The sequence below is a fragment of the Perca flavescens genome, chromosome 9 (assembly GCF_004354835.1).
Source record: "Perca flavescens isolate YP-PL-M2 chromosome 9, PFLA_1.0, whole genome shotgun sequence".
NCBI classification, from domain to species: Eukaryota; Metazoa; Chordata; class Actinopteri; order Perciformes; family Percidae; genus Perca; species Perca flavescens.
The window spans coordinates 13,267,023-13,290,223 of record NC_041339.1 but is presented as its reverse complement, the minus strand read 5'-3'; the positions used below and the strand labels follow the sequence as shown (position 1 = coordinate 13,290,223).

At 40.2% G+C, this 23,201-nt stretch overlaps 1 protein-coding gene across 1 annotated transcript; it reads right to left on the bottom strand.

Moving 5' to 3' along the window:
* Nucleotides 1–443: 443 nt before the first annotated feature.
* On the bottom strand, nt 444–19,554 carry yjefn3 (YjeF N-terminal domain containing 3). The gene is made up of 6 exons (XM_028587687.1): nt 19,532–19,554; nt 17,194–17,302; nt 5,559–5,669; nt 1,909–2,022; nt 1,251–1,401; nt 444–972 (listed from the first exon to the last, which is right to left on the bottom strand). Exons 1-6 carry the CDS (start codon nt 19,552–19,554, stop codon nt 776–778), a joined length of 705 nt encoding a protein of 234 aa, XP_028443488.1. The 3' UTR covers nt 444–775.
* Between the last annotated feature and the right edge of the window lie 3,647 nt (nt 19,555–23,201).

Genomic DNA, 23,201 nt, shown 5'->3' with positions numbered 1-23,201 from the left:
ACAAATGTCTAATAGTATAAAATGATGAAGTGGTGACATTTTTTACCCAGAAGGTTAAAGGTCAACTTCACTGTGACATCATCATCATTATGTTCTTCAAAAACGGAGGCATACAACCATGAGTCATTGTTAATATAAAAGATATTGATCAATGCAGCTTCACGTGAAGGAAAACACCAGAACACCAGAAATTGAATCCTTAAAAAGGACGTTTTTTTTTATTAGACAACAACTGTCTGGGCCTTTTTTTAACAGCTAATGAAGTAACTGAAACAAAAGTAATGCCGAAGTGCAGGCTGACAAAACAAACCAAAAACACATAAACAGAAAAATCAAAATGGCCAACCTACACAACATCTCATCTCAGCAGCACATTTCAGTAGAAAGTTAAACATAAGACCATTAGAACATGAACATTTTGTGAAGAAAAAAAACTTTCCAGTGGTTGGCATCATAGAAATATCACCTCTCTTTTCTGACTGTGGAAAAAAATATTTCTGTCTTTTGCAAAGTAATCAGAAAACAGTGTAATGCTACAGCTTTTACAAGTAGACTGACAAAAACTCCACATGCCATTCCCTAAAAAGACTCAAACCACAGCTTCTAAATATTATCCTTTTACTTTAGCTCAACAGCATATTTGGCTAAGGTGTAGCCTGATCTACACAACTGAGCTGTTAACATTAAATCTATAAAATACAAAACAAGAGAATAGATCAACTGTACGTTTTTGAAAATGAGCAGCGGCCACACTGGCTCTTATGTTTCCCATGTGTTACAATTCTATAAGACAGTCTGTGCCAGGGTAGTCTGGGAGGTTAAGCTCATATTTTTTCTGGATGTCATAGGGCAGGAAGCGTCCGGCCAAGAAATGCTTCCCAGAGAAACTCATGGCGCACTTCTTTGGTGCTGTGAGTGAGATGAGAACTTCTGGGTTAATGCCATCCTGACTTGGTTCTTCTACGTCCCATCCTAAGAAAAAGACAGAAAGGAGGAGGAGAGGAATTTAAAGGGAGAAGGATTGTGGTAATTTTCTGCCTGTTGTGCTCAAACTCAGCAGGGAGTGCATTTGGGGTATGATGAGCTCACACTGAGGCAACTGTAGTGTAAGATTTATCCTCCATGTGGGCCTCCAGATTTTGGAAAAGTCCTGCCGAGCCAAAGCTCCCAGGGAGCTGCCCGGAGGCCAATTTATCAAGTTGTGTTTCTGAGCCTCCAGCCTGATATCTATAGTTTGTATAAACACTTACCTGATGGCACATCCACACTGGCAATGGGGATCTTGACTTGTTTCAGGGTGACCAGAATGCCAGGGTAGGGCTCCTTAATGTTGGCACAGTCTGCATCTGGGCCCAACATGGCATCAATCACTAGGTTGTAGGCATCATTTATGAGCTGCACCTGAACATAACACATCCCAGCATGAATAATTGGGGGTTGCAAGATGAATAACAGCATAGAAAAGCAACTCAAATAATCATCAATAAGGGTTCACAAGTAGTAGTAATAGTAGTAGACATTTCACTTTTATTCAAAAGGGTCACATAAAAAATAGGTGTTTCTTAACTTTTTTATTGATCTAATCCAATGCCACAATTCAAAGCATTCCTAAAAAAGTTTGACATTTTAGGCAATATGCTTGTTTTCTCTCTTGCAGAGCGACAGATGAGAATATTAATACCACTCTCAGATGGGAGAGTGGTGTCAATCTTCTCATCTAACTCTGGACACGAAAGAAAGTGAATAAGCACATTTCCCAAAATGTTTTAATCAAAGCGATTTTACAAATGAATCAACAGTTCATACTTTAAATTAAATTATACAGTTTTAATGTATCTTTATAGCAACAAGCTACAAGACCACTGAAGCTCTTGTAAATTGTTTTGTTCTGTAAAAAATGCTGCTGACCTCTGTGGGAAGATAGGAGAGGAAAGGGATGTCCATCTTCTCACACTGAACTGTAAAGTCCTGGTGTAGACTTTGAGAGGAGCGTTTAGGGTGGTAGATGGTAGGCTCATATTCCTGTGTGAGACGAGGCAACAGAGACAAACAACAAAGGTGGGGTGTGTGTGTGTGGTGGGGGGGGCACAAAGGAGGAGATAAACAAGAATAGAGAAAAGTTTACGTAATATCAACACTTCTATTTCAGCCAACACTGACATGATTGAATGTGTATGATAGATTTGGCCTTCAGTTCATGACAAGTAAATATACTGTGGACCAGTGATCAGAAGTTTTGGTGGTTTTCTGCTTCCTGAATGAATACTTCCCTTATAAACTGGAAGCTGAGAGGAGTAGAAATCCAGACACCCGCAGTCTGAAAAGTCTGTGATGCTCAGCAGGAAGCACCTGTGACCTTTACACGGTCCCAATATAAATCTTAAAACCTAGGAACCACTGTCAGAAGTGTATGTGTGTGTGTGTGTGTGTGTGTGTGTGTGTGTGTGTGTGTGTGTGTGTGTGTGTGTGTGTGTGTGTGTGCGTGCGTGCGTGCGTGCGTGCGTGCGTGCGCGTGCGTGTGCGTGCGTGCGTGTGTTTGTGTGGTCATTGTTAAATATTCTAATAATATTAATTAATATCCCATTTTTCTCTCACTTAGACCTAATGGTATCAAGCCATGCAAATAGGTCTTGTTTTATTTTGCCCAGGGCTGAGATATCCATCCACTTATCCATCCCAAAGCACCAATGGAGTGCTCATAGCTTTTAAACATTACTTTAAAAAGAGAAAAGTAAGATCTATTTAGAACAAAGTGCCATTACTCTGGATAATCCACAGCACACACTGTCAGCAGGATTCATAAGAAATATTTCTTCGGTAGAAAGTAATTCCAATGAAAACTGTTGATAGCGAGGCCTATGCAGAGTAACTGGGTCATTGTTTCTGGAAAGACACATTGCAATCGAATTGCTGTCGTAGTTGTTAGCCTTGCCACCACTATGGCTCTATGCTTGAAAATGCTGGTCAGTTGGTTGGACTGTTGGTCCATTACTTTGGTCCCGACTGAAATATCTTAATATTACTATTGGATGGATTGCCCATTCTGCAATTTTGTACAGCCATTCATGGTCCCCAGAGGATGCATCCCAATGAATTTGGTGATCTTTAGTCTTTTTCTCTAGTGCCACAAAGAGGTTGAGATTTGTGTCTTTTAGTGAAAAACAGTCTGCCTACAAAGGAAGTGATCTGTCGGTGAGATAGACTGCTGCTTCCTTGGGGATCCTAAACCACTCAAACAACCACAGCCACTCATCACTTGACGTCATCTCCATTGTGATCTCCGCAGAGCGAGCAACCAGACCAAATGCAATCCACTGTATGTGTGTGTGTGTGTGTTTCCCTTGGGGTTAGCCAGCCGCCCCCGGTATGCCCTTGACCTCATCAGCAGTTACACCATCTAACCGTGTGAAATTAAAGAAGGGCTCGAAATGACTGTCAGTGTCACTGAGCATGAGCAGAAATGAAGCGCGAGACAGAACCATGAAAAGGGTTACAAACAAGGACTTTTTCCAGGGTTACACTTCTTCTCCCTGAGGGATGATGGTGTCTTGTGGTATTTGGATTTTTTTCAGAAGCGAACCTTTACAATTAAACCTTGGCCCTCTAACACCCCTTATCTTGTTGGGAAGAAGAAAAAAAAACTACCAGCCTAGTTTACTGTGTCCTCTCTTAAAGAACTGCAAAAGTTACTTATGACAGTTCCAGGTCTGAAGCAAAAATTAAGACGCTAGTCCAGCCTTAGCAATGCAACGAGCGCACATCAAAGAGAGAGTGAGTTATCAACAAAACAATCGCATCATCACACAAGTTATGTGTGCACTTTAGCAGATTAAGGTGACAATGGGTTGGGTGCGACACCTTTATTATATAATAAAGAATATTTGCATTTTCTTCATGCCATTCATGCCATTATAATGTGACTAACATCAGACATGAATTTTTCATTCAGTGATTGTCTATAGAGCACAATTCAGTGAGCCAAACATAACATCATGTCCAGTTGTCGTAATACGAACAATACAGCGGAACTAATGTGCATAAGACGTGTTTATTGTTCTCATCCAAAATTAGCTTTGATCAAGGGATATCTGTGTCTTCCGGTATGCAACATTGTGTTTTTTTTTGTCCCATACCTAACAGTGGAAACAATCAAACATGCACGACAGACTCAAACACAACCTGCTTTTGTGAACACGGACTTCTTGGAGTGACGTGAGAAGCAAGTTGGCCTGTTTGCCTGCAGCTGATCATTCATTTCTATGCTCTGTCTAATCACATTTACAGCTCTGCATCAGGGGCTCAAGGTGTGTGTGTGTGTGTGTGTGTGTGTGTGTGTGTGTGTGTGTGTGTGTGTGTGTGTGTGTGTGTGTGTGTGTGTGTGTGTGTGTGTGTGTGTGTGTGTGTGTGTGTGTTACTGTAATGTGCGCGTCTCACGTGTATGCTTGCATGTCTTCCTGCTGACAGGGATCACATCGCACCATGAAAAACACACACTCTTACACCAGGAGAGCGATTCACAGTCCAAAGTAAGTACTCAAGTTTCTCAAGTTAGAGCAAAGTCAGACAAATGTAGTCCCAGTCGTCCTATTGTAGAGTGCAGTCACTTTGAAAATATTAATAATAAAACTGTTTTGAAAATATTAATAATAAAACTGTTTTGATATAGGACATTTCAAGATGCAGTCAAATGTTTCACAAGAGGCGACAAATACACAGGAGGAGACAGCAGCAGCAGGTGAAAACATGAGAGTTATATTTTATTTTATATTTATTTCTGCAATGCCAGGGCAACAAATATTTTCTTCTGAGCGGACCTCTGACCTCATCCTTGGCCTTAAGAAGGAAAAAGACAGGGTGGGAAGCTAGGGAAGAGAGAGACTCCACAGAGAGCCATCAGAGTCCATCTAACATGGTTTTAATCAGAACTATCAATGCACTATAAATCTACTGTGTCAGACACATATGGTAAAGTGTATAGATGCATTCCATCCTAAACCAAAGATCCCCAAAACACATATCCAATATTTCCCTTCCAATAAAGTCATCTCTGGGACAGGGCTACAGCAGCGAGTACTGAAATAAACTGTGAAAAAGGAAAGTCGTGATCTGTAATGTGTTTAGAGAGGATGAATCCGGCCTCCAAAAACAATTAGTCTTGAAAATGTCAGTCAGTATGTGGCCTAAGGGGCAGACATCATGGTCATGACATCATATCGTGGCTGTGGAGCGTAAGAGGCAGACGGCTTTAACGAGAGTAACAATAGCATGATATCATGACTGTCTGTGTGCCCTTGCGGGGAGGGTAATGGGATAACTGCTCTTAGCCATTTACAGGAGCTAAAATGAAATTCTGTAAAGCGCAGAGGGCCTGTATAGGGGATACCCTGTTAGTCCTGACGTGAGTTTAAGTTTTTATTTAGTTTTTTTTTTATAGTGATATCATCTAAATGACTTGGTAAGCAGCAGACTGTGTTTTACAATGGATCATGTGTGGTGTCGTTAAATATAAAAGAGATATGCTGAAAAGTTGCTTTTGTGCACTGCGGTAGTTTACTTACATATATGCGCAGGTGCCGGGCACACACCAAGCCGATGGAGCCGTTTTGATCCGGACCACAGATCACCAGCACTGTTGGCTGCTTCTTTGATAGGGAGCTGAGAGGGTAGGCCTGATGGAGAGACAGAATGAGAGGTATAGGCAGTTAGAAACAGAAGATCATGACTGAGAGGAAAGCATAAGACACAGAGATAGAAGAGATGTACGGAAAATAGACGGGGTTATTAACAGAGAACAATAGTGAGACAAAAGCAAGAGGCAGATAGCTGGTCATCACTATGCAGTATTTATCCCTCAGACTCAGCGCAGGTCATACGATCTGTGCCTCTGCCTCTCCATCATACTCAGAGGGCCTGAATGCATCATGCCAGTCATGCCAGACAAGGGTGGAAATGGCCCCAGCTATATTGTCTCTTCCGTCTATGAGAAAGGTCCAATCTAATTAAAACAACCCTGGCAGCAGTGGAAAAAATACCAGTGTCCTCGCCATGGGATGCTTCCATATGTGTAATACACTTTCCGTCTCGGCCTCGGCTGCAACAGGCTGCTGGCATTTGCCTCGTTCGCTGGCCACATATTCCCTTGTAAATCACCTTGCACCTTCTTAAACGAGACAGGTATTTGCCTGAGGAACTGTCAACCTGAGTGGCTAATCTTCCATCTCCAACACTTAAACAGAAGTGCTGTGTGTGTGTGTGTGTGTGTGTGTGTGTGTGTGTGTGTGTGTGTGTGTGTGTGTGTGTGTGTGTGTGTGTGTGTGTGTGTGTGCGTGCGTGCGCACTCACTAACTGAAAGCCCTGAAGGTGTCTGCCTTCATTTTCCACAGTTGTTCAGTGGAGAGTTTCTGCATTATTACATTATACAGGAATGATTGTTCATCATTGTAAAGGCCACAGCATAATTTTCATAGAAGAATAACTTGAACTGAGGGAGACAGTTGACGCAGACTTCTGGAAATCCTGTCCAATTAAATGTGTGTCAAAACACAAGCCGTAAAAACAATTAGCCAAGGTCTGTCACCGCCATAAATAGTCCACGGCCGCAGTTCACAGTAATGGTTTGGATAAATGGCAGTGCAAGTATTTTGTTATTGTGGGGCTCATATAAAAGAAAGTACATGATAACGTATTAATGGAACAAAACAAGAAGTCTGAAAATAAAAGGGTAAAAGTACTCAGAACTAAATTAATAATGATGTATGTTTTTCATATATGATTATGGGGTACAATGCCTTTAAATCTATGCTGTATAATTTACCTACAGTCGGCCAGCTACATCTTTGTTTTGTCTATTCATAAGTACATGACTGTATCCAATAATGAATTTATGAGCTCCTCATAATAAAGAAAATGTTTCCTGGGCTCCTTTTTAGTGGTTTATCTTAACTACATCACTGTACCATGTTATTATTTCATAAATATCCTATAATCAGAAAGTAGTTACACCAGAATTTACGAGTTGTTACCCCTTTATTACAAGGCTTTCAGTCAATGTTTTATTGTACCCCCATAAAATGATTATAGTATATGAAATTACATTGTTTATCCTTGGCCTCCAAAGTTTGGAGATGAGCTCAAAAATTGGCAGAGATTCTGCCAACGCACATAAAATCCATTTACTTCCACTTCCACTAATCTATTCAGTAAAGGAGAAAGTTCATATGGAGAAATAAGTCATTTACCACATTGTATAATTGCCAATAACAATACTCAAGGTGCATTGACTGGAGCGATGAATCCAGGAGAAGAGACAGCAGCCTCCATCATAACCGCTCAGCTGAGAAATCCTCACACAGACTCGATGAGATGGAGGAGAGAGTGTTATAGTCGCTGAGGGCCATGGGGCTGATGGTAATATTAGGAGAGAGGAGCAGGGAGTGTTGAGAGGAAAAGAAAGTAGAGACGGAGTGGAAGACGGTAAAACAGGACAGCATCTTTCATTTTTATATCCAATGACACAAACGCTCTAACTGAGTTTCACACTGTCTAATCTGATGTTAATGAAACATTGCACCGAGTTAATTAGTGTGCGTGGCATAATGTCAAGCTCTCCGTTATAAGCTGCTCCCTATAGAGGGAAATGCTAACTGTAACTAGAAAATGCATTTCCTGCAGAAAATGGTTGCGAATGATGAAAAGCTAAATTGCTAAAGCTAAACTGGATTGCAGGCATAATTGCGTAAGAAGAAGGTTAAGAAATGAAAATAGTTGGGAAAGTGGGAATGGTTTCAATTAATATGACTTGCATTGAAATGTTGAATAATACCAATAATGTATCAAACAAAAGTGGATTATTTTAAGGTTTTATTGAAAAGCTGTCACTACACTGAATTGCTGGTTGAAATGTGTAAGAAGGTGAAGTTGTACGGAAAAGTAGATATGGTTCTAATTAATAAGAATGTCTTAAAAAAGCTGAATAATACCAATATTGTATGAAGTCATAGAATAGAATGTTAAAAATAAAACTTAACAGTGAAAAGTATATCGAAATAAGTCATAAAAAAGTTGACTTTAGTACTTCCACTTAAGTGTGGTGCTTAAGGAGCACTTCAACTTCTACTCAAGTCACTTCTTTGATAGAGCACTTGTACTTTTATTCAAGTCTGGGTGTCTAGTACTTTATACATGTCTGTTAAAAAGTCATTGTAGAGTATGTCGAAAAAAGTGATAAAAGTCATAGTATAGTGTGTTGTAAAAAGTGATAAAAAAAAAGTCATAGTATAGTATGTCGAAAAAAGTGATTAAAAAGTAAAAGTAGCCTATAGTATGTTGAAAAAAGTCATGAAAAAGTCGTAGTATAGTATGTCGAAAAAAGTCATAGTATAGTATGTTGAAAAAATGTATAGTATGGTAAGCCGAAAAAAGTGATAACAAAGTCATAGAATAGTATGTCGAGAAAGTCATAGTGTAGAATGTTAAAAAAGTTAGAAAAAGTCATAGTACAGTATGTCGAAAAAAGTGATAAAAAATTCATTGTATAGTATCTTGAAAAAAGTGATAAAGTAATAGTATAGTATATTGAAAAAAGTGATAAAAAAGTCATAGTATAGTAGTCAAAAGAAGTGATATACAAGTCATACTATAGTATGTAGGAAAAATTGATTAAAAAGAGTCAGAGACGGTTTAGAACCGAGAAACTCAAGCTATCCATCCATCTTCGTCCGCTTATCCGGTGTCGGGTCGCGGGGGGAGCAGCTCCAGCAGGGGACCCCAAACTTCCCCTTTCCCGACTCAACTTTCTTTCCTGTATCTTTCCTCCACCTAGTCCTGGGTCTTCCCGAGGCCTCCTCCCAGCTGGACGTGCCAACACCTCCCAGGGAGGCGGGGCATCCTTAAGGAGACTAGCTCAAGCTAGTTTCCTGTATCTTTGTCACGTGGTCGCCACCACTGCCACGCCTCTTAAGGAGACTAGCGGCAGGTCTGAGTATGCTGATTCCAATGGGAGAATTGACCTGAACACAGATTATGAGTGATCCTTTCGCCCCATAGTCACCAAAGTAGATATTGATCCCATTTCTCACAAGCCACATATCTCCAGAGCATTCTGACACTAAAATTGAAAAAATGTACTTAGTTTGAGACACTTTTTCTATCTCAGGACCAATGTCTCGCGAGATCTGGCAACACAGAGAAGCTAACATCAGCTAACGTTCGTGAACGCCCTAACAAAACTAATCTCCGTGATGCTAAATTTGTCTTTTAGCTTTGTAAATATCTAACGTTAGTAAAAGACCATATTTTAATAATTATTCAAATATAACTTTTCATTCATCCACATGAAGTTCACTACACGTTCAAACGAGGCAACACCTCTTTTGGAGACAGAAAGTGTGTACCGTTTCATACCATTGGCGATGCTTGAAATGCATCTTTAGTATAAAGGATATTTGGTACAGTATGTCAAAAAAGTGATAAAAAGTCATAGTATGTATGTTGAAAAAAACATCATAAGAGGGCAAAGCATAGGCTGGGTATTGAACCTGTGTCAGAATCCATGCTGATTACTTGCTGGCAGCAGTGTTAACCATTGAGCCATTGGGCCACCAAAGAACTTATTTTGAAACAGTGATAGCTTAGTATGTTGAGAAAAGTGATAAAAAAGTTACAGTATAGTATGTTGAAAAAAGTGATAACAAAGTCATAGTATAGTATGTCAAACAAAAGCCATTAGAAATTCCATGTGTAGTTTGTCGAAAAAAAAAATCATGAAAAAGTACAGCTGGGAATGTGTATTGAACCTGGGTATGAATCTGTAGTGAAAACTTTCAGATTGCTTGTTGGCAGAATTGTTAACCATTGAGCCATTGTGCCACTGAAAATCAAACTTAAAAAGTTACAGTCTAATATGTTGAAAAAAAGGGATGCAAAGTCATATTATAGTATGTCGAAAAAAAAGTCATTGTATAGTTCGTCAAAATAAGTTATAGTATGGTCTGTCGGAAAAAAAAAGAAATTAAAGTCATAGTACAGTATGTCGAAAAAAGTGATAAAAAAATTCATCATGTCGAAAAAAGTGATAGCATAGTATGTTGAAAAAAAGCCATTAAAAAGTTACACATAGTTTAGTACGTCAAAAAAAGTGATAAAAAGTGATGGTATAGTATGTCGAAAAAAGTGATTAAAAAGTCATAGTATAGTATGTCAAAAAAGTGATAAAAAAGTAATTGTATAGTAAATGGAAAAATTCATAGTATAGTATGTTGAAAATAGTGATAAAAAGTCAGAGTAAGTGAATGAATGAATGAACTTTTTTTTTTATTGTGTCATGCATACAATAAAAGTTTCCCCAGCCCAAATGGGCTTACAAGACACCATTGTTCATAACAAAGGACCAGATACCAAAAAACTTAACATAAAACTTCTTGTCTTTTCTGCCACGCACATGACTTTCAATGTAAAAAAAAAAAAAAAAAAAAGCTGAAAATTTTAAAAAGTATAAATGGTAGAAAAAGTATAAATGGTACAACAAAGTATGCAGACGTAGTAGGCGACCGAAAGTCGTACGCAAGAATTGGATAACAATACTGTGCTGCTGAAACACAATTACTGCAACCAGCTATTAAAGGCTAGCCATCTGTCGCCCACTGTGAATTCGCCCATGTAGGTGTTTACAGTTTTTGCCGATTGCTTACACACTGAAATCAAAAGTATTACACAGTTATCAAAACCTTACACACAAGTAGCAAAACATTGACCCAGATGTGCACCACTATAAGCACATAATGTCAGCCTCACACTGCAAAACACTACACACAGTGATTTGCAAAACACTAAACACACTTACACATTAGACACAGAAGTATATCATGATGTCACTTCCTTGCAATTCCAAAGCACTGACTGTCAAATTACCACACCTATGAGCCATTCTGTGAAACACAGCCATCAGGTGTGCGAACACATGATTGCTTACTGTATACTAAAATAAAACATCTATGGATTAAAGGAACAAAGACGTAGAGTTAAAGCTGCACCAATCAATATTTGTTATGCTAATAAAGGATCAAATTACTATGTGGATTATGAAAGACGTTAATTATCAACCTACTCTGTAGTTCCTAACAGATTTTACAGACTGTCTTTTGGTTTATTTTCAGCAAAATCCCTCTGATAAGCCCACTCTATACAACTTTTTCAATTCAAAATGGCAGACAGACTAAGTTAGCGACTAGCTGGTGAACACAGTTAACATTATTCAAGGTAAAGTTTTTTCTTACAGTAGGAGTTGGTGGACAAAGCAAAGCTAAAAGGAGAGTGAATACTGGACATGAATTTGCCAGGTGGCCAGAAACACAACTTAAAGTCAAATGAATGCTAAAGTTTCTCCGTCTCTCCTGGAAGTGTAAATAGACAATTGTTTGCTAACATTTTAGCCATTATAACCATAATGCACCTTTAAAATACAAAAAAATAAATAAATACTACAGTAGCTTAGTCTTTCTTCATTTGTACTCTTTCTTTCTCTGTTTCTTGCTTCCCTTCATGCGACATCCAAAAGAGCACATCAGCAGGTAATGGCCTTTTCTCTAAATGTTAAGAGCCCGGGAGGATCGTTGATATCAATGCTGGAGCCATTTCATGCTGCTGGAGAAACCATTAGAGCCACACACTGTTGAAGGTAAGCAGCTATAAAGGGAGCAGGCTGAATCAATTCAGGCAGCGCTCTGATGTGTTTTGAAGCATTTGTCTCATCTCGCTTGGAAAAGAAGTTTGATTTACTCTAACACCTCTCTATTCTAACTCATTTATTCTGATATCGAGCCTCCACATGGGTCGCTGAAATGGAGAATGCAATTAGCAAAAGATAAGTGTTGGTGCTGCTGAAAGTGCTTTTTTTGTTTGTCTATTTGTAGAATGAAAACAGAGAGATTCCCGGGGCACTCTTTAGGTAGATACTGAATTTGATAGCTTCTTTAGTCATTATATAGTATGACCTCGCTGGTGTATTAGAGCCTCAGAAAAAAAGTACTTTATTCCGGACCAATGTATTTTCTTTTAAAAAACATTTCAAACTGCCTTGCCAACAAATGACACAGTATTATTTTAGAAAAAATAAGGTTTTACGACTCCGTTTTAGGCCAATAAACTTGTTGAAATGTTTTCCAGTGTTTGAGATATTTATGATATTTTTGATGTGGAGGAGGTTACTACAAGTGCAGACAGCTGGTTTGTTGCATCTGTTCAGCAGGTTTGTGCGCTGGTTGCTTCTTTTTATCTGCTCATATGGAAAACCTTTGACATTTTCTCAGTTTAAGGTTTAAGGTCTACAGCTAAGTTTTCCTTATATTTCCAAAAATAAAAAATAAATGAATTATATAGAAAAGGGCACTCCAATACAGGCTTCTAAACCAATACTCATAATAGTTTTGCAAAACATTAATTGTAATAATGAAATACACTGTGAGCTTTAGGAGGATGATTTAGGAAGGGTCCAAATTAAGAAAGGTTTGGATAGTCCAGAGCACTAACAGGACCCCCCTCACACTCACACACACACACACACACACACACACACACACACACACACACACACACACACACACACACACACACACACACACACACACACACACACACACACACACACACACACACACACCTAAAAATATGGCTGTCTTGATTGTAATAAGGTCTCCAAGGGTCTCTTTGAAACAAATGTTGAAGGCACATGTTCTTTCACCACTAATTAACCTGAAACATACACTAAGCCTGAGAAAACACAACCATGGTCCTAGAAACCCAAATAAACTCACATAATGCAGAAAAACAGTGTCTTTAATATTTGTACTAGAGGACTAAACTACAGTCTAGTGGCTCCTGTGAACTATAGACTAATGCATTGCTGTGTGGTAACAAAAACATCTCCTGTCTCCATTCAGGTGTTGAAAAGCCTCAGACTGATACAGAAACACACAAACTGGTCTGGTGGCTGCAGCTGTTGGAACAGTAAAGGGATGACTTACACAAGACCTGTGTGTGTGTGTGTGTGTGTGTGTGTGTGTGTGTGTGTGTGTGTGTGTGTGTGTGTGTGTGTGTGTGTGTGTGTCTTTGTGTGTCAGCTAGCCAGCGTAGGTGTTTCTTTGTGGTACATTTGGAAGCCAACAGCAGTAGGCCAGCAGTGAAACCAGCGAAATCAGACTGTCTGCATCTCCTTCTACTGTAATTTTCCTTAAATAGCAGTGATGTCATGTAAGCAGTAGCGTGCTGTGGGCAGCAGCGATCCGCAGCGTCCAGGCCATGTTTGTCTAGTAAGGCTATGCTGTTGGGGCTGTTGGTGGAGGGCCAGGCCTGGGGCCAGCGGTGACTGATGATAATAGAGGGGAAGTGGATGTGGTGGGTTAAATCACACACTCTGAGGGGAGAACACACAGTCTCTGATGCTGCCACTCTGCCTGTCTCAGACTCTACTTCTTCTCTTTTCCATTTCACTTTCTTTAAGCTGTTGCTGTTGTGTCTGCATGTTTCTCACCCCCCAAGAATGTAATAGCTTTGTTTGGTTAAACAATAATACAGTTGTAGTGTTGTAATAAAAATACCTATATAATCAAACAAATTAAAAGCATAAAATTAGCTCCAATCATGAATGCAATAAGGACTCAAATGACACACTAAAACAAACCCTAGTTTAATCTGCATTAATGATTTTGTTTTCTTGGCCACTTGGGGGAAGCGCAACAAGCTGCAAACACAATATTGACTTATCACCTTATAAAGTTGACATGTTAGCAGATAGTTATTTATTTATACATCCAGTAGACAAGGAGCAATTAATTTGTAGTTGCTTTTACCACCTGGCGAATGTATTACCTCTCCTTTTAGCTCTGGTTTGGCTCCACCAATTCCTGAGGGGAAATATCTGGCTTTTTAGCTGTTAAATGCTCAATTAGATTGTCAATGAATGAAGCACAAACACCCTAACTCACCATGTTAACGAAAGTAAAAAATAATTTGTGTATCCGCCCTGTGATTCGGATCCTTCCATGGCCCATGCTACACCCTTCCACCGAGACACTTTACATGGAAATTGGGCCAGTAGTTTTTCCATAATCCTGCTAACTGCAACGCATTTTCTTCAATGGATTCGTATGACATTGTACAAAAATTTACAACAATTCATAAGATATCTTATGAAATTGCCGTTAGTTAGAGTTACGTTTAGTAAACAGAAGGTGACTGTAAAAGGCAACGTGACAGTTAAGTTTAGGCACTAAAATGACTACCCATTTCGGCCGCTTGTACCCTGGATCTCGTTCTTTCGGTCATGACCCAGCCTTCATGACCATAGGTGAGGATAGGAATGAAAACTGACCGGTAGATTGAGAGCTTTGCCTTCTGGCTCAGCTCTCTTTTCGTCACAACGGTGCGATAGATTGAATGTAATACCGCACCCACTGCGCCGATTCTCCGACCAATCTCCCGCTCCATTGTCCCTCACTCGCGAACAAAACCCCAAGGTACTTGAACTCCTTCACTTGGGGTAAGGACTCATTCCCTACCTGGAGAAGGCATTCCATCGGTTTCCTGCTGAGAACCATGGCCTCAGATTTAGAGGTGCTGATCCTCATCCCAACCGCTTCACACTCGGTTGCGAACCGATCCAGTGAGTGCTGAAGGTCACAGGCCGATGATGCCATCAGGACCACATCATCTGCAAAGAGCAGCGATGAGATCCCCAGCCCACCGAACTGCAACCCCTCCCCACCCCGACTACACCTCGATATCCTGTCCATAAATATTACAAACAGGATTGGTGACAAAGCGCAGCCCTGGCGGAGGCCAACCCTCACCTGAAACGAGTCCGACTTACTGCCGAGAACCCGGACACAGCTCTCACTTTGGTCATACAGAGATTGGATGGCCCTGAGTAGAGACCCCCTCACCCCATACTCCCACAGCACCTCCAACAGTATCTCCTGGGGGACCCGGTCATACGCCTTCTCCAAATCCACAAAACACATGTAGACCGGTTGGGCATACTCCCAGGAGGGTGGCTGGCGTCTCCCTCAGAGAGATAGGGTGAGAAGCTCAGTCAACCGTGAGGAGCTCGGAGTAGAGCCGCTGCTCCTTCGCGTCGAAAGGAGCCAGTTGAGGTGGTTCGGGCATCTGGTAAGGATGCCCCCTGGGTGCCTCCCTAGGGAGGTGTTCCAGGCACGTCCAGCTGGGAGGAGGCCTCGGGGAAGACCCAGGACTAGGTGGAGGGATTATATCTCCAACCTGGCCTGGGAACGCCTCGGGATCCCCCAGTCGGAGCTGGTTAATGTTGCTCGGGAAAGGGGAAGTTTGGGGTCCCCTGCTGGAGCTGCTCCCCCCGCGACCCGACACCGGATAAGCGGACGAAGATAGATGGATGGATGGACTAAAATGACTAGTTAAGAAAAGAAAAATAGTTTGTGGCTTGTGTAAAAACCTCAGTCCCCTTAAGTAGTACTTCCGGGACACGAACATCCATTTCCGGGTGAAGTCTTGTCTTTTTCCTGTAGATTCTTCCAGGACACAAACTCCTCTCCCCAGGTTGAAAGTCCTGTGTTTTGGGACCCATGAATCACCCCGATCTCCTCCCTACTCAGATTTTCACAGTCTAATAATGGTGCTCCGGTCAGATATCTCTGATATGTCCGTCTTCCCTGACTGTCTCTCTTCTTCTCTTTCATGTGTCTGTCTCTTCCTTGCTTTTTCTGAGGAGAGATGTAAAATATATCCTATTAAACTGCTTTTATCGCTTTTGTTGATGTGTTTTTTTGTAACTTTGTTACTGTAAACCACTCATTTGTGTCTCTGCTTCTGTCTTTGTCTCTTTCCTTCTTTTTCTCTTCATCCCTCCTTCTGACAGCAACGCAGGGTTTCATGTGTCTTGTAGCTCAGACTCTTATTCATCACAGCCTGTTGAAGACTCCGCTGAGGAAACCATTGTGGCGTTAAACCAAGCCAGTGGTCTGGTCAAAGGGAACCATATGTGTTCCTAACAGCCCTACACTGACACACACTCTTGGCTTGACACAGTCCAGACCACAGAGAAGAAGAGCTGTGGTTCTGGACCGGTGAGGTTAGGAATGCTGCCACAGAGTGAGCTCAGGTGTTTCGCCTCGAGGTGAGCCCCTTCAAATGTTTGGAAGTAAATGTCACTGAAAGTTAGAACATTTCCTTTCCACATAATACATTTTGTAATTTAGGAATGCAACGCAAATTAGGAAAGTGTAAGTTGCAGCAGCTGTGACTTTTTGCCCTCTTGTACAACCGTCACAGTCACACCAGGGTCTCTCTGAGGGTTCTAATGAGTACTGAGGCCCAGAAGGACAGAATGTGCAGCTTTTCTAAAAAATAAATAAATAAATAAGGTTTTGCTGAATGATACACAGGTAGGCTATTAAACAGAATTATACAGTTTGATTATATTGGACCTGAACTTGTAACGGTGGTTCTGGATTGAATGGCTTCATGCAGAAAGTGACAGTAATTGGAAAATATGCATGACTTCCTTTTCCATTTGACCATTCTTTTTTGTGTTAATACTTACAGCTACGATATTGGTAAAAGGACAGATGATAAAAAAAGAATAATTATTAAAAAACAAACAATTATTAAATATTACATTTTCCTGTTTTATTCAATACAAAGACAGCAGAGCAGAAGAGGAGCTACAACTCCTCAATTCATGGAAAACATATAAAATATATGCAAGAAAAATGTAATTGCTGGTTTGTAAGAGTACTGCTAAACATACTTAAATGCAGACCCAACACACACACACACACATCACATCACATCACATTAAATGACGACTGTTCAGGGTTTGGTGCCATTGGGTTAATGGTCCAAAGGAAAGAGCTTTGAAAGCAAAACATCCCATTAAAGCAAAGGTCTATTTTGCAATAAAAACTAAAACATAAAAACATACTGGAATGATGTTATTTGCCTGAGCTTTTATTTATAGCAATAGTATCGGATGGATCAACCCATGACCACATACATACGTTTAGATGGTTGGATGGAAAAGGATGGATGGGGATTATGAATAAATTAAAAACATAAAAAGAGTCTGCCTTGGGTTGTGTTCTACCTCCTACTTAGAGAAGAAAGACCGAAACAAAGACATGCAGACTGAGAAACAAAGGAGATCTGGAAATTAGGTTTGCTGACCTTAGTGATGGCGTGGGCGCATGCTTGTCCCCAAATCTCTATCAGCTGCTGTTGTCCAAACCTGTAGTCCCTCAGTAGCTCTGTCTCGATAGCTGCGGCCTCCCCTTTACTGTCAGACACAGAATAAGACACAACATAGTATTAACGAGAGAGGTATGGTTCATAATCATCGTCGTCAATAAAAATGATAATCAGCATAACTGAGTGGAGGTGTTTAGAAAGAGAATCATGTCGTCACTGGTATGCTCTGAGCCTCATTTCTGTAAATGGCTTCACACATCATTTAGCCCACCAGCAGAAACGCACATAATTTAAAGTGCCTGTAGTGTGAAAGAAATGTCCTTTTTGCCTGAATGTGCTGCACAAATGGCAGCGCTACACTACAGGTAATAGCAGGCGTATACAAGGTAGCATTTCTTTGAAATGATACATAATTGAGTGGTTGTATGAATAACACAGTGACCCATGAGACACTAAAAAGGTTTTTAAAACAGTAAAATTGGTCTGCTTACAGGCATACATGCTTAAGTGGTTGTCGCATGCCTGTTATAAGCAGCAAGTGTTGCTTTAGGTGAATATTTAAGACTTTCTATATGTCAACGTCTACTCAAACCTTCACAGCTTCTGGAAAACACGGTCAAGAAACTCAAAACAGAACAAGTGGGTGATGAACTGAATTGTGGCCTTTGCCAAATTGTGCCTGTGTATATGTAAACCCAACCTGACGATGTGATTTCAGCATTAGTTATGATATTTGTAATTTAATGTTCACACATGGTTGTTTGGTTCTGAACTGATTGTCCCTTTGCTTCCTCTGGCTGCTCTCTGTGTGTGTGTGTGTGTGTGTGTGTGTGTGTGTGTGTGTGTGTGTGTGTGTGTGTGTGTGTGTGTGTGTGTGTGTGTGTGTGTGTGTGTGTGTGTGTGTGTGTGTGTGCAGGTCTTTATTAGGGATCTGATTCTGTAACGTCATATATATTCCTTTTACTCTACAGACACCTGGTGGTCCTCCTCAGTACTGCAGCTCAATAAGAAATATTGGATGATGAAACAATTACTTTCAATTAGAAACAAGACTGGCTGTGTTCATTTTTTTTCCCCATTTGCTGTACTTTAAAACATGTCAGAGAGACGTGAGAAAACCCTACAGCAGAAGGAATAATGCAGCAGCTAAAATAGGATGAAAGAGTGATTATATGTTTGCGTCTACCCTTCATTTTATCAGACTAACACAGACCAATAAGAGCACATGATAAAGGGGTCGATGCACATCATCCATATTATGCTTCTAATCAGCACTGCCGCAACAGGGTCGCTCTGCTCCACTTCAAATCTTTACCTTTCAGAAAAGATGAGAAGAGCTCTCTGCATAAGTTTTTTCTTTAGGTTACATTTTTCTTTTTCTTGTTACATTGTGTGTTTACATAACTAGATACTGACGTGTACAGAATATGTAACCACCCCATACAATGGATTCATAATATTAGACATTGGCATACAGATGATTAGAAGTGTGATGGAAATTCTTTTGGCATTTATGTAGTAACAATGCTGTATTATGCCACTGTCTGCCCAATTTCAGCTCCAATTTCCAGGAAGAAACAGAAAAAAACACTTCTGTTATGTTCTGTTTGTGCTGAGCAATTACACTGAAGGGCTGCATCTGAATCTCTGGGTTATGCTGTGTGTGTGTGTGTGTGTGTGTGTGTGTGTGTGTGTGTGTGTGTGTGTGTGTGTGTGTGTGTGTGTGTGTGTGTGTGTGTGTGTGTGTGTGCGTGTGTGTGTGTGTGTGCAAGCCATTGTGACTAAGTGGGGTTTCTGGCATTTACCTGTGCCAGTGGAGCGGCAGCAGCTGTCACCCATGGCTCACCTCAGGGATGTTTCCTGAGTCACTGTGACAAGTTGATCTTTAGAAAGTTCACCTAAGTCCACAGGGTTCGCTCTGTGTTTGCTGCACCCGGCAGCACCTGAGCTCCTTACAGTTTTAATTGAGCCAAATTGATTCTACATGGGGATAGGCTATTTTCTTTTGTTGCCTTTAAAACCGAAAAGGGTAACTGTCTAAATTATGTAAAGAAATCCCAAATCTGCGGAGCTGATGCTGGTTGGTGGAGAACTTTGAACCCAGGACTGATACTATCACATGGTGGTGGTGCTGAACAGGCACTTACTCTTGATCCTTAACATTTCTGACAGAACAGTGTTGTGGGTGTACTGCTCAGTGGCTTGCGTTAGCCAAGAGGCTCTACCACAAGGGAGCAGCACACAGCATTCACAATAGACTCAAAACAGATGGCAGATGGTTTCATGCCACATACTGCATGTTTTTTTTTATTATTACCAGCGCTGGCTCATCATATGCATATGCGCTTATCATTATTATTAATTCAACCATTTGTTTACCTGTAACTATGAATGAATGAGTAAAAACCTTGCTGAAAGCTTCAAAACCAAATTGCTTCTAAAGAAAAGCAGGTATGCAGATATAACCCTGCCCTTGATTTAGAAAGAACAAAAAAATTTTGTGCGTGCGTGCGTGCGTGCGTGCGTGCGTGCGTGCGTGCATAGAGCAGCTGCAGAGAAAATAGGGTCTTATGAGTATTAGCTTGTGTTGCACCTGTAGCCACAGCACATTAGCAGCCAGCAGCCTCTCCCCCTGGAGGGAGGGTTGAGTTCCCCATGCTGCGTGTGATGTGCTCCAGCAGTGTGTCATCTTCATTGTAGCACTGAGATAAGCTAAAATGAAACGTTAATGGTTCCTATGGGGGAATGAGGACACTGCGGTAGCAAATACTGGGAGTGTATACAGCAAAGATAAAAAATATATATTAAACAATAATGGAAAAGTTTGGGGTCGTAAAAACATTAAAATGCAAATTTCAACACATGAATAAATTATAATGTGTGGATGAAAGTGTGACAATTACAAAGTGTACAAAAAATGAGCAACACTAGTCCTTCATCATCAGCTCTCATTCTTTCCAACATATTTGTTGAAAGAAATAACTCACATAAGGCATTTAGAGGTATATGTTGTAGCCTATGTAACATTCTCATCTGGAGAAAATATAGCAACATGCCACATGAACGCAATGGGTGAACACAAAAAAACACCTGTTAAATATAATGTAACCCAATGCAACAGCCCTGCAACAGAACACTCATAAGGTATGTGTTGTGCATCCTTGTATCATATGAGAGATGAATTCTTCACTAAATATCAGAAGGGCTTCTACTTTTCTAACAGTGGAAGACTGAAATAACCACATTCCCACCCCCTCCCTCTCAATTTGCCTCATTTCCACCTTTTCAGCATGACCTGCTGGTGAGATAAGCAGCGTGATTAAAATAACTGAAAGTAAAATATTGCTGTTGATATCTTTCCAAACTCTCATTGTACTACACTTGGCAGGGGGAGCGCTATGTTTCAAAGCAGAATTATAGAGAAACAGATGGATAATGGATAATTTTGTTTTACAAAAATACCAAAGAACTTCTGGCAAATAAATTAAGAGCATATGAACATAGCCTACCTCTCGTCACACTTGATAATATCTTTGAGTTATGTTTTAGCTAAGCTAGCGGCATGCCAAGCAAATGTTAGCTAACATACCACACTGAGAGGGTTAAAATACAAAAGTTATTCCTGCTAAAAGTTTGTCAGCAGTGTCATTGTGATTATGTTAGCATGCTAACTTTAACATTAGCTCATAGGACTACACCGTGCCTTGGTACAGCGTCACAGAGCTGCTAGCATGGATGTAAAATTAGCCTCGTCAACAAACGGAACTGTTCTCTGCCAAAGCAAGAGGTACTTTCATGAAGACATGAAGAAGAAAACAATTTTCCTGGACGACAGTAGTCTAACATTCATTATTTTTATCTTGTTGTTGGATGTGTTGTTTGCACTTTGCCTCATTAAAAGTGATGGTACAGCCCAGCTGCTGGCTACTCCAGATTTACTGTTGTGTAATTAACTAAACTGTCCCCACTAGTAGAAGGCCATGTGCATGCGTGATGGGAACTGTGCTGGCCAAATAAAGAGCAGGTAATATTAGTCAGATCCCTGTGTTGGAGAGGACAGACAGAATAAAAACACAGTGTCCATTAGGTCCACAACCCTCTTCTCTATCCCACTCTGTGCCTGTCCTCTCTCCCATTACTGTAACTGTCCACTTCACGTTCTATCTCATACTCAACCCTTTTTAATGATACTTCAGGCCCTTAATCGCAAATAAAGCACCACATCAAACAACATGTTGATAAGAAGGACATCTTTGTATGTCTGTTTCTGTCTTCTTTATAGTATACAAATCTGTGACATGTCCATATTCATTAACATCTATTTTGCTGCTGTCTACAGTTAATAGAACACAGAGATAATTCAGCCTAAATAGGTAGTGAAAGCTTTTGTGTTTGCTACAATTGCTGCTGTAGGATTCTTTCAGGAATAAATCCGCCAGCATACAGTAATTGATGTGTTCTAAATTTTTGATGAAGAACCAATATCTGTGGAAAACCTTCAACATGAAATCTAAGGAAACCAGTGTCTCAGTACTAACATCTCATTGGAAAACTGTTTCTGCATGTGTTGTTTGTCACTAAATATATACAAGAAATAATTGCCTGCTTTATCTTTTACATTTTTATTAATTACACTGCCAAGTACTCATTGGCCAACTATTACAGTATAAAATGATTCATAGATACTATTTATCAACTTATAGGTGTCAGTTAAAGTCCAATATGTTCCCTTTGTAACCACAAATCTATTGGCACATCTATGCATATATTTTTGGTGTAAAGAAGTAATCAATACATCAGATAAATTATTGGTTTGCATAGATTGCTTACGAAGCATTGTGTTTCTGCGTGATATTCACTCTTTAATCTGTCATCATATCTACAGAAGGTCCTTTTTATGGCATTACAGCAGCAAAGAGAATTATTATTGTAAGATGGAAACCCCTGCATAGTTTTCATATTTAACAGTTGGCGTCCTCTCTTCCCAATCTTCATTTTTTTAATGTTGATTGTCTATAAATGCTCTTGGTTGCTCTGGGTCTCTTTCATTTGTTTTCCTGTATTTCTTTTCTGCAACAATCTCAGTCAATTGTATTTTTATGCCTGTGACGTTCCGTGTGAACGGTGTAAAACTGACCAAAACCTTTTTTTAGAAAAGTTGGTCACAAAACACAGGATTTCTCATTCAACCATGATAAATATCAAAAGAAGCTTCTACATGGTGATGCAAATATATACCTAGGCTGAGCTTTCTGACCTGTGTAACATTCTGTGGTACAAAAAGTGCAGCAAGAGATGCTGAAAATATTCACTCTGCTATTTCCTCCTCTCTTATATCGGCATACTCCTTTCATTCACCTCACTCATGCTTTCTCTCCATTGCCCTGTCCTTTGATCTCCAACTTTTCTGATCTGTCCTTCTGATCTCTCACTCACCTTAGCTTACCATTTTCTATTAGGTTCGCACTTCACTGAACCAGAGCGATGGCAGATGAAGGGGTGGCAACAAGAGTCACGCAGAGAAAAAGAAAACAGAGAGCACATGGGAGATGACTCACCCTGGTTGATTTGATCTGTTGTGTGTGTTCCGTGTTTTGCATCTTCTTTACCTACATATTTTTTATCTGAGGAATGTCTTAAGAGGACAATTGCAGAATGTAGCTTTTTACCACTATATAAGCAGAGAGGTAAAGCTATTATTACTCATCTTAAGCCTCACTTTCATCAGTACCCTGAAGATAATCTCGTTATGGACACGCTGTCTGTGTGGACAGCTTTGTTCCAGCTAAAAGGTTTTGGTCATAATTTTGGCATCATTCTGATGCTTATGTCCTACAAAGCCTTATAGCTTGTACTATGTTGCTGAAGGATGGATCCCCTGCCATTAAACAAGATTAGCAGTAGGCTTTCCCAGGTAGGTGTGTGTGTGTGTGTGTGTGTGTGTGTGTGTGTGTGTGTGTGTGTGTGTGTGTGTGTGTGTGTGTGTG